The sequence below is a fragment of the Sinocyclocheilus rhinocerous genome, unplaced genomic scaffold (assembly GCF_001515625.1).
Source record: "Sinocyclocheilus rhinocerous isolate Xijiao unplaced genomic scaffold, SAMN03320098_v1.1 scaffold278, whole genome shotgun sequence".
NCBI classification, from domain to species: domain Eukaryota; kingdom Metazoa; phylum Chordata; class Actinopteri; order Cypriniformes; family Cyprinidae; genus Sinocyclocheilus; species Sinocyclocheilus rhinocerous.
Window position 1 is genome coordinate 960,104 of NW_015664178.1, and position 12,398 is coordinate 972,501.

Sequence of the window (12,398 nt, forward strand, 5' to 3'; positions counted from 1 at the left end):
CCCCCTTAATGTATGTTGTATCTTTAAGTCATGGTTATCAAATGTAACACCGTAGCCCTGTCATGCAGAAAAGTTCTTGAAGAGACTAAGATGCTGCTCAAATGGAGTCCATCCAGAGAGTCAAATCTTTTTAAATGCTAAGCAGAGAATGCCTGCCACAAAGGCTCATGGTGAAATGGCAAACTCAAAGTATTTGCCTAAAGAAAAATATCATACTGGCATTCCTTTGAAAGCTTGAATAGAGTTGTCCAATAATAATGCAGAGAATTCATTGCTGATCTAACCGGTGAGGATACAGAGACATCAAACAGCGGATAGAGAGAGGTTTATTCTTACTATAGAGGCTGAAATGGAGAAGGGGATTTCATATTAAATGCAGTGCCTAACGAGACTCCATGTGTAGGTACCATCAGATTGTGTAGCTTCCAACAGTCGATTAGGAAAGGAGCCAGAGGCACCTGTATGAAATGTGTATTAAAGTTTTCCTAAAGTAAACACGTTGTTCTCATCCTGTTCAGACATCCCAGATGACCTGCTAATGAGCTGTAATGCATGATAAATGATACGCGGAAGTAATTAATTAAACAACGTGTTATGCATGAGTTAGCAAACATTTATTTTAACCAATGCAATTCTGGAATATTACAGGTCACTTATTGGCACTAAAATGGCATCTTTGAAACCGAAGGTATCGGTCAGATGAATTGCACAGTCATTTAAAACCTTTTTTTTTTAACCATAGTAAACAGGTAAAATCATACAAATGCACATACCGAACTGACAATAAAACGGTCTGACCTGACGAAGCAAGCAAACAACCCACACCTCAATTTCATGGTTGGTTGGAATCCAGTTTTTAATAATGAAATGAACCATAAAAAGCACATTTAAAACAATTTCTCATTTTAGTTACAAAAATGGGTCACCGAAAAGGCCTTAGCATTGCATTCACAGAAGGTTTTGAACAAAAAGAGGCCTAACAGATCTTTTTTCCCAATAAAAAAAAAAAAATCCCCACCCAAAATATATAAACTTAACTGTATAACCAAGGTATATACAGGGCACACCATACTTGCATCGGTATGGTTATTTTCAAGATTTGAGGTATACGACCGATCTACAACTGAAAAAAAAAAAAATCCTAAAAACAAACAAATAACCAACAAAAATTAAATTAATGTGAATGAATGGCAAGATTACTTAAATCAAGCACAGGAGACAATATTAGTTGCGTTGCATGTGCTGTTGAATCTTCCTCTTGAGGTGTTCATTGGGCCGAACTGTGAGCGACTTCGGGATGGTCAATATATACAAAGGACTTACATTACAATTAATAATAGGGAACTGTTTGAATGCTGTATTTTATTTGCTTAATAATAAGTACACAGTATTCATCCACAAAATATCATTATTTAATTCTTTATTTATTCAGTTCTATAACTTATAAACGTCCGTGAGGGAGTTGGAAATTAAGAGCCAGATGCAATTGTGATACACATGCAAGTTTTGAAAGTGGATTCAGAAACAACAATAATGTACAAAATAATAATTACAGTTTTATTAAAATACATCCTCTTTCTCATAGCACCTCTTTTTTTGAATTTTGAACAAGCACCATTGTTGTCGTCTTTTTTTCTTTTCTTTTCTTTTTTTTGCACTGCACCGATAGACTCCGGATGAGAGGTCTTCCCTTTCTCCGTCTTGTGGACCTCCCAGGTTCACCGATTGCCTTGGCTTGACGTTGTCCTTCACCTTTTCGTTCCATAACAGGTTTCATGTCATGTGAGCCTTGCCCTACAAGGGCAACAAGTATTTTCCTGGGTAATACATACATACAAGGTAAGACGTGTTCGCTACCCCATTTTTTTATTCAAAACTTGCATGTGGCAGGAACAGGGGCTTGATGGTTTGATGAGATCAAGAAAAAAAGTCTTGACTCGTGCGCTAACCCATCCTACCCTGCCAAGTTATTGGTACTGTTTTCTTTGTCTGTGTTTTTTAGCCAAGGAAGCAGACTGGACCAACTTCGAATCCAAATTTCTGGTTGGGATCCCCAAAGTCAGTGAACATCACGTCGATGATCGGAACCTGATCGATCTTGGGAGTGTTAATCTCCAGTACCGTCTTTCCGTAGCCCTTCCTCACCTATAGGACGAGAAAAGGTCAGAAACGTGCGTTGCATATTTAAATGACGCATATTTAAATCTATGATTGAAGACTCACCGCACAGCCGTCTGACAGGGCCTTGATGAAGGGGTTGTTGTCGTATGAGATCTCCTCGTCATTGGAGCCGAGGAAGCGTAGTGCTCTGTCATAGCTGTCCGTAGTGGCATCGTGCCAGGCGACCGACTGGTGGCAGCTGTAGGTCAAGTTTTGCCTGGCGGAGGCTGTCAGTAGTTTGAGAAACGTCATTTGGACCATGTTTATTGAGTTGCCTTCTGCATCCACGTATTGAAGCTTGAGGGTGAAAACAAAAAAAGAAAGGTTAGAATGGTTTAGAAAGGTTAGATAGAAAGGTTTTCAGGATTCGACATTTAAGGATTTGTTCACCAGCAGCATTTTCACTTGGCACACCAAATATGTTTTTGTATAAATGTTAGTTTTTTAAAATTAAATATGTGGCACAGTACACATAATAACAATTATTATTTATTAATTTAATATTTATTATTATTATTATAAAAAATATTATTGTTATTATTATTATTCAGCACTAATTATTCTTTACAAAAATATTTAAAAATATTAATCTGCAATAATAGCTGGATATTTTACAACAGCAATGTTCAAAACATCACACAAAGCCAAACGATTAACTCGTTGTTATTATTATTATTATTATGTTTGGGGACCTCAATAATATCCTCTTATTTTTGAATATGTATTTATATATTTTTTTAATTTGTTAATTTTATAAGTTATAAAAATACCCTCTTATTTTCCCTTTTTAAATATCTTAAATTTTCTTAAGTTAATTTTAAAGTTAATAATATAAATAATATAATATAATATAATTTATTTAGGTTTGTTTTGTTAATAAGTTGCAACTTAATTATAATCAGATCTTAAAAGATGAGGAAAAATTATGAAGTATTAACTTGAAAGCAAGTCACTGGTTTCATAGGCACCAATAAATTGATCTAAAACTGGTAAAGTTGGAACTCTGAATAAAAAAAAAAAAAATCAAAGGCAATAATACATTGATTTAAAACGGGTAAAGTTGGAACTCTGAATAATAGAAAAACCATTGCTTCTGACAAAGTAGAAAACAGTCAGAACAGACACCAGAAACATAAAGCCGGTGTGTTTCACAGAGGTGCAGCGGCACCTTCATAACTCTCAACTACATCAAATATAAATGCGGTGTGTGTGTGTGTGTGTGCGTGCTCTGCTTCTTGATGGATCCAGGGCTACAGTGACAGCAGTTTTTAAAAGCTCAGCTCTTACTGGTGTCTGTCCAATGGTTGAGTAAAGAATAAAGACCAAGCAGACCACTCAGGCCCTTTTAGTTTAGAAGGACAAGATGGTGTTTTTCATAAAGGAGAAGATGAAAGAAGAACCAGAAAGTGCACTTACTATTTTCCCACGCTTAAATTCACTGAACCAGGAGCCAGGAACCTCTTTGGGCCATGAAGATATCCTCACCTTAAAGATGACAGAAAGAAAAACGTGAAAAAAACCCCAAAACATTACAGTAAAAGACCAGCTGCTCCCATAGATTTCAATGAACAGTATATTTACTTTAGCAGAAAATTAAATAAAATTAAACCCAGCTATTTTTCATACAGCATCTGTTCCAACAATTGGAATGAAATGAAAATCCATCTCACTGAAATACACAGCTTTGTTAAACACAGCATGAGAAAAGCAGTTATTCCCATAAAGCAATTATTTTAATGTTGAGAATAAGGTTTCCACTCAAATTTGATCTAATTTGAACCTTTTTTTCCTGATCTTTTGGATCTGAATGCACAGATAAACACTATAAGCTGTTGGAAAGACAAAACATTTCAAGTAATTCTAAAAAAAAAAAAAAAACTATGTAGAAGTGCATATTTACAATTTTTGCTATATAAGGGGAACAATGTGTTTGGATCTACATCTCCAATAAGTAACAATCACGCAAAAAAAAAACCATCTCTGAAGTGACTGATTCAGGCTCTCCTATGGTCTTTAGGAGAAAACCCATTGTATGTGACAGAGGTAAGATGTTGTGATCTTTTCCGGCTGTTATTGGCTAATTCTTCCAGAATATCACTCACTCCATTTGACTTTTTATCAGGGAAGATGCAGGTCTCGCCTCCTGCTGTGAAGTTGCAGTACACTTTGAAGGAGTCCCCGGGGCATCCCTGGTTGGGATCGATGTAGTATTCACCTGAGAGAAAAAACCCCCATCAGACATCAGTGTCTGGAACGACCACAGGTACAGTAGGAAATCATTTAGATCATATACAAAGATATCCTGGCTTTCTATTCATTTCCACAGCTAAAAACACACACTTCACAGGCATCAGCAGTGGCGATGCGTTGTGTAAATAAAATCGCAGGCTAATGCGAGTGCGGTAAAACCAGCTCTGAAAGGTCAGTGTAAGATCTGGCATTTTGTAAGCCATGATTTGGGAGGGAGAGGTTAGCTCTCGCTGGAGTCCGCAGAATGCTAAACATCTTCCCAGTCAGCTGTCGACTGCTGCTGCTGTTATTCAAATTCTCCTGAGTGGCGGGCTTAGAATTTTAGAAACACAGCCAATACCTCCCGAGTAGCTTGGAAACCAGCAAACGCTGCATGTTTTCCAGATTTATCTGTTCAACAGTGTCTCCTTTACCCCCCACCTCATTTGCTTACCATCTGAGAATTCTGGGTGAGCGAGCAGTAGGTCTTTACAGCTTCGTGCGGGGTTGTTTTGCGTGCCCATGGGGTACTTCATGCGCTCGATGTCCTGTTTGAGGTTATTCAAGGAGCTGAAGATGTCTTCCATGCCCCCTCCGTAGTCCAGCATGGTGCCGGCCTCGTCCGCTTGCATGTCGATGGAGCGACGGGACTTCTTGGGCATCTGGATAGGCAGAGGCTGGATGATCTCACCAGGAGGACCCTACGGAATGAGAAAATGAGTGTACGCTCCATGAGACTTTTGCATTTTATTTAATTAAAAATCTCCTTGAAGCGGGCAGAAGTTCACTTACAGGAGGACCAGGAGGTCCAGCTGAGCCGGTGTCTCCCTTTTGACCAGCAGTACCCTGCAGGAAGAACATTTAAAAATCATAAGCCCTTTTCTCATTATCATTATAACAAGCCCTTCGAATTGATTGGTGATAAAGTGGTACTTACAGTCGAACCCTTGGATCCCTTTGGCCCTTGTGGAGTCCTGTTTGAGGTTATTCAAGGAGCCGAAGATGTCTTCCATGCCCCCTCCGTAGTCCAGCATGGTCCCGGCCTCGTCCGCTTGCATGTCAATGGAGCGACGGGACTTCTTGGGCATCTGGATAGGCAGAGGCTGGATGATCTCACCAGGAGGACCCTACGGAATGAGAAAATGAGTGTACGCTCCATGAGCCTCTTGCATTTTATATAATTAAAATCGCTTTGAAGCAAGCAGAAGTTCACTTACAGGAGGACCAGGAGGTCCGGCCGAGCCGGTGTCTCCCTTTTGACCAGCGGGACCCTGCGGGAAGAAGATTTGAAAACCATTTGAAAACCAGTCCATTTCTAACGTCATTATATGTAACCCACTGAATTGATCAGTGATAAAGTGGTACTTACAGACGAACCCTTGGATCCCTTTGGCCCTTGTGGACCCTAAAGGAAAATGGAAATGCATTTTATGAACACTGACTTACAAAATTTACATGCATTAAAAGTTGAGCCTGCCAAATATAGTTAAAATTACAATTTTGAATTTGAGAATTTGAATTTGTAGAATTAATTTGATTTAAATAGTTCTAATTGTTCCAAAATGAAATTAATATCAATTCCCACTACCGTCCAAAAGTTTGGAGTCTGTATGATTTTTAAATGTTTTTGGAAGAAGTCTCTTATGCTCACCAAGTCTGCATTTATTTATCAAAAATACAGTAAAACCAGAAATATTGTTAAATATTATTGCAATTTAAAATAACTGTTTTCTATTTAAATATATTTTAAATAATATTTCTTTTATTACTGTGATGACAAAGCTGAATTTTCAACAGACACTACTCCAGTCTTCAGTGTCACATGATCCTTCAGAAATCACTCTAATAATTTTAAGGATTTCTTGATGAATAGAAAGTTCAAAATAACAGCATTTATTTGAAATATAATCTTTTGTAACATTATATATGTCTTTACAGTCACTTTTAATCTATTTAATTTGTCTTTGGTAAATAAAAATATTAATTTGTTAAAAAAAAACTTTACTGATGCCAGACTTTTGATTGATATTGTATGTCAAAATTATGATTTGTATTAATTTGTATAACTTGTATACATTTTAATGATGAATACAGTCAATACTGGCAAGACTGCTGAGGTGGGACAGTCCAAAATTACAATTTTAAGAATAATCTGATGTATAAACTCATTCCTTTGCATGCTGTCTTATAATTTTATGCAAGATCATGGTTAGTTGTTAAACATATCTAATAGCTCTTTAAAAATTTATTTTAATGTTATAAATAGATCATGTGACAATTTCAGAAAGTGTACAATTTGACGATAGCACAACACTGAATGCAAAATGCCAGCAACAGAGCAAAGACTCACAGGCAATCCAGGAGGACCAGATGGACCAATCGGACCAGAAGCACCACTGATACCCTACAGTTTAAAGAGCAGAAGGTTAGAAAGTAGATGGATCTATAAAACAAGCATGTAAGATGTTGGTTAACTTTTAACAACTGTGAGGTGATGAGATTCATTTTCTTTCTAAGAATTGTCTTTAAAATTACGATTCTTTTGTCACAGAGATGAAAATTACTCTTGTTAATTATGATTCTCTGGTGTGTATTACACACTGATCATTACATTTCATTAGAGTCAAGGACTTTTGAGTTCATTCTTTGGGGAGAAATGCATCCTCTGTTACTAAATGCAGTAACAGATCGCAAATCTGTCTTGTGGGAGACATTAGTGAGATGGGGTCGGTTTCAATTTTTAGTTTTTCCAAACTCACATAAGGGGAGACTACAATTTCATTAAGCTTAATCAGAATATGTTTAAAGTTGCATTGCTTTAAACCACTGAAAAAAGGGCCAGATGAGTCCAATGCAATTTCTAATTGTTTATTCAATGAAGGTTTTCTATAGATTTGCTGAAGCGTTTGACTGCATTAAGTAGGTGTTGTATGGTTCCTCAACGAGGCAAAGAAAAACAAACATTTCACAGTTCGACTGTGAAAAAATGTAATCGCACTGGTGTTTGATGTGATGACAAAGCTGAATTTTCAACAGACACTACTCCAGTCTTCAGTGTCACATGATCCTTCAGAAATCACTCTAATAATTTTAAGGATTTCTTGATGAATAGAAAGTTCAAAATAACAGCATTTATTTGAAATATAATCTTTTGTAACATTATATATGTCTTTACAGTCACTTTTAATCTATTTAATTTGTCTTTGGTAAATAAAAATATTAATTTGTTAAAAAAAAACTTTACTGATGCCAGACTTTTGATTGATATTGTATGTCAAAATTATGATTTGTATTAATTTGTATAACTTGTATACATTTTAATGATGAATACAGTCAATACTGGCAAGACTGCTGAGGTGGGACAGTCCAAAATTACAATTTTAAGAATAATCTGATGTATAAACTCATTCCTTTGCATGCTGTCTTATAATTTTATGCAAGATCATGGTTAGTTGTTAAACATATCTAATAGCTCTTTAAAAATTTATTTTAATGTTATAAATAGATCATGTGACAATTTCAGAAAGTGTACAATTTGACGATAGCACAACACTGAATGCAAAATGCCAGCAACAGAGCAAAGACTCACAGGCAATCCAGGAGGACCAGATGGACCAATCGGACCAGAAGCACCACTGATACCCTACAGTTTAAAGAGCAGAAGGTTAGAAAATAGATGGATCTATAAAACAAGCATGTAAGATGTTGGTTAACTTTTAACAACTGTGAGGTGATGAGATTCATTTTCTTTCTAAGAATTGTCTTTAAAATTACGATTCTTTTGTCACAGAGATGAAAATTACTCTTGTTAATTATGATTCTCTGGTGTGTATTACACACTGATCATTACATTTCATTAGAGTCAAGGACTTTTGAGTTCATTCTTTGGGGAGAAATGCATCCTCTGTTACTAAATGCAGTAACAGATCGCAAATCTGTCTTGTGGGAGACATTAGTGAGATGGGGTCGGTTTCAATTTTTAGTTTTTCCAAACTCACATAAGGGGAGACTACAATTTCATTAAGCTTAATCAGAATATGTTTAAAGTTGCATTGCTTTAAACCACTGAAAAAAGGGCCAGATGAGTCCAATGCAATTTCTAATTGTTTATTCAATGAAGGTTTTCTATAGATTTGCTGAAGCGTTTGACTGCATTAAGTAGGTGTTGTATGGTTCCTCAACGAGGCAAAGAAAAACAAACATTTCACAGTTCGACTGTGAAAAAATGTAATCGCACTGGTGTTTGATGGGAATGTCTGGTGTAACAGAATTACCGCTGGCTCTGAGAACCTTTCATGACAGCTTCATCCATAACACAATTACGATGATGTACACAGATGCAATAAGCGCAGACGTTATTGTTTCAGTCGGTCGTTACTTTAATTTGCAAGCATTACAGGAGAAGTCCTGATAGGTGCGCTGCTGGAGGTACAACATTAGTTATGTGGTGGGGTGGAAAGGACAAATAAATCATTAGTGACTCACCGAATCACCCTTGCTGCCAGCAGTGCCCTGAGGACCAGGCAAACCCCGATCTCCCTTCTCTCCCTGCTCACCGGGGGGTCCGATGAGACCGATAAGACCGGGGTGACCCTGGAAGAAAAACACATATGATAGTGGATGTCACAGGTCAGAAGATCTGATGGTCAACTTTTAAGCAAAAAGTTGTAGAGACAGCAATTTTTTATGCACAGAGCCTGGACCCAACAACTAAATTATCAAAGACAATGAATTCACATTGTACCAAAGTTTTTATAAATTAATAAGAAAAAAGAAAATGTAAAAAAATAAGAATAAAAAATAATATAAAAATTAATGAATGAATGTAAAAAACTAATCATTAAAAAAGTATTTTAAAAAAAAAAGACAAAATACTAAAATAATACAAAATACAAAAAACTAAAAACTAAAATACTAAGTAAAAGCTGAAAAACTATATTATTTATTATTTACATTATATGAATAAATATATATTTCATGGCTAAATATGAAAAAAATTCAGAAATATAAAATGCTAAAGATTAAAATAAATAAAAAAGTTAAATGTAAAAAAAACCTCCCTAAAACTTAAAAAAAAAACTAATATGTAAAAAATAAAATGAGTAGATAGATAGATAGATAGATAGATGGGGGAAAAACATATCAAAATACTATTTACCTTAAATAAATACATTTCCATGGCAAAATATGAAGAAATAAAATAAAAAATTTTGCCCAACTTGTGACACTAAAAGACAATAATAGACTTTTAACTTTTCCCCTGGCTGTGAAACTTTTCCTCTGACTTCCTGGAGTGACCAAGTCTAGTCTTTATCTTTGACCTTGAGCCTCTCTGAAATGTAAGACACCACATTAATAAAAATGGCAGGAAAAGAAATAGAATGTCACTCACCTTCTCACCCTTAGAGCCAGGGTCTCCTTTCAGGCCGGGGAGACCAGGAGGACCCTACATATCAAAGAACCAACAGTGAAAATTCAATTTGCTCACATATACCCACATGTACACGAACACACAGCAAGGAGAGAGAGGGTGAAAGATAGACAGAAAGAACGAGCAAGGGCAATGGGGTCTCTCTTCTTACCATTGGTCCAGGAGGGCCGTCTTGTCCAGGAGCACCAGGAAGTCCTTGTTCACCCTGTGAAAATCCATCCAATTACAACAGCCATTATTGCACTGTTTTTTGCTTATGGTCTGGCATTGATTTACTGTGGGCTGGACAATGATTAATAGCCCAGCCCCAGATACTACAAAACCTGTTTTCAAATAGACAAGAAACAGACACAGAGTGTACAAGAGAAAGATACAGATTGTAAACTCAAAGAGAGGTGATTTATTATTCCGTGAGGTGTTTCATATAATTCTGTTCTCGTGTGTGTGTGTGTGTGTGTGTGTGCATTTAGGCTATTCAGTGGCCAAACAAATTATTTGAGTACTTAAGCCACACTTAAAAATGCATGAATTCCATTGCATTGCTTGTCCGCAGTGCAAAGAAAAGAATTATAGCTGACCTTGTACACTGACAACTTTAAGACCACGCAAAAGCTGCTAGCTAGCATTGGCAGTGGTGAGTAGTAATCAGTTAGAATTATTGGGAAAATGCCATGTCACATAATTAATATTCATGAGCATGAGAAAGTTTAAAGAAAAGATTAAACATCATATATTTGCAGACACCACTTATATATTTATAATATTAAATTCACAGTACTTCAAGTGCATCTTAAGTGTCCTAATACTATTTGGGGCCACTGTAAATATGTGTATGTAATATGATGTATAGTTAGTCGATGAGTGACATGAGAACCCACCACAGGACCAGGGATTCCACGTAGACCTTCAGGACCAGGCTTTCCAGGAGGGCCTTGAGGGCCAACTGGTCCAGTTTTACCTGGTGGACCCTCAGCTCCTGCCTCACCCTAAAGAGAAGAGAGGAATATAGATAATATTTAGATTTTTTTGATGCATAAAGTTGGCATGCAATGTCCACTGAAATATCACTGTTACAGGAAAAAAAACTTTTATTAATTTTTTTTAAATAATTAAACAATACTACCATTCAAAGTTTTAGTGTCAATATGATTTGTTTTTCAAAGAATTTAATACTTCTATTCAGCAAGGATGAATTAAATTGATCAAAAGTGACATTGTTATATAACAAAAAGTTTTTACGTTGTTATATAAAAAATTCTGTTCCAGATAAATGCTGTTCTTTTCTGTTTAAATTTCTATTTATCAAATGTATGCACATTCTTTCTATTTATCAAAATTTATTCTATTTATCAAAAAAATATTTATTATTTAGCTATATATATCTATCACTCCTGGAAATAAAATGTATCATGGTTTCTACAAAACTATTAAGCAGCACAACTGTTTCAACACTGATAAAAAAAAATAAAGTAAAAATAAATCTTGAGCATCAAATCAGCATATTAGAATGATTTCTGAAGGATCATGTGACACTGAAGACTAGAGTAATGATGCTGAAAATTCAGCTTTGCCATCACAGGAATAAATTACATTTTACAATATATTAAAATAGAAAACAGTTATATATCATTATAATACTACTTCACAATATTACTGTTTTTACTGCATTTTTGATCAAATAAATGAACCCTGGTGAGCATAAGACATTTTTGAACAGTAGTGTACCTTTTAAACATTATTATATATTTATATAATATTATATAAATGACTAATTAAAGGTGAGAAACATTAAAAACTCTCGGCATGCTTCAAATACGCAATTTAGGTTATAAGGGTTAAGTTGATGAACTAAAGCTAAAATACAGCCTACACACTTCAGTCCCACAGTGACAGTCTTTCCACACTTATTAACAGTGAGTCACTCTGTCAGAGATGTGCTTTTTCTCCCATGGCTCGCTGTGCGTTAATTACGGCAGTGGAGGCTGCAGTATGTGCCTGGGTTGAATTGATTTGGAATGATGCGTTACCTTGGCGCCCTTCTCTCCTTGTCTGCCTTCAGCTCCAGAAGCCCCCGGGGGTCCCTGTGGATAGAGAAAAGGACGTTTTATTTGAGATTTTTTTCTCTGCTGGGCTATAAAACAAATGGGAAAAAGGTCACGGTGAGACATCACGGTAGCACTTCGGGGATATTGCTTGATGGCTATTAATGGGCAAATGGATCCACTTGACGGTCTTTTGTGTGAACATTCATACTCGTACGGTTATTTGTAAAAGTGACCGGGGCTAGTTGTCACATTTTCACATTTTTAGTGAATATTTCCTTAGAGCGTTGGCTACAAAAACATTTTCCTTAAAACACTGGCTATTGAACATTTCTACCATTATATCCAGAAAAAAATTAAAACAATTAATGAAACAACAAAAACGATTAAGTTAATGTACAGAAATATGGATTTCTACTACATAAAATGTGACGGCTTGCCCCAGCCTGACATCTATGAAAAATGCCCTTGCCCTGGCAAAAACTTTCCTATATTTTCAAATATACCTTATACACACACATACATACATACATATA

The 12,398-nt window shown here is 35.9% G+C and overlaps 1 protein-coding gene across 1 annotated transcript in view; it reads right to left on the reverse strand.

The window, feature by feature from the left end:
• Positions 1-1,979: 1,979 nt before the first annotated feature.
• The window catches only part of LOC107729642 (collagen alpha-1(XI) chain-like), a 91,955-nt gene continuing 81,536 nt past the window's right edge, over positions 1,980-12,398 (reverse strand). The window contains exons 52-64 of the mRNA XM_016540277.1: positions 11,848-11,901; positions 10,699-10,806; positions 9,972-10,025; positions 9,782-9,835; positions 8,875-8,982; positions 7,979-8,032; positions 5,759-5,794; positions 5,607-5,660; positions 4,844-5,090; positions 4,263-4,375; positions 3,577-3,645; positions 2,224-2,457; positions 1,980-2,145 (exon numbers count right to left, since the gene is read on the reverse strand). Of these exons, the coding sequence (XP_016395763.1) occupies positions 1,999-2,145; positions 2,224-2,457; positions 3,577-3,645; positions 4,263-4,375; positions 4,844-5,090; positions 5,607-5,660; positions 5,759-5,794; positions 7,979-8,032; positions 8,875-8,982; positions 9,782-9,835; positions 9,972-10,025; positions 10,699-10,806; positions 11,848-11,901 (1,332 nt within the window). The 3' untranslated portion in view covers positions 1,980-1,998. The remainder of the gene's footprint in view (positions 2,146-2,223; positions 2,458-3,576; positions 3,646-4,262; positions 4,376-4,843; positions 5,091-5,606; positions 5,661-5,758; positions 5,795-7,978; positions 8,033-8,874; positions 8,983-9,781; positions 9,836-9,971; positions 10,026-10,698; positions 10,807-11,847; positions 11,902-12,398) is intronic.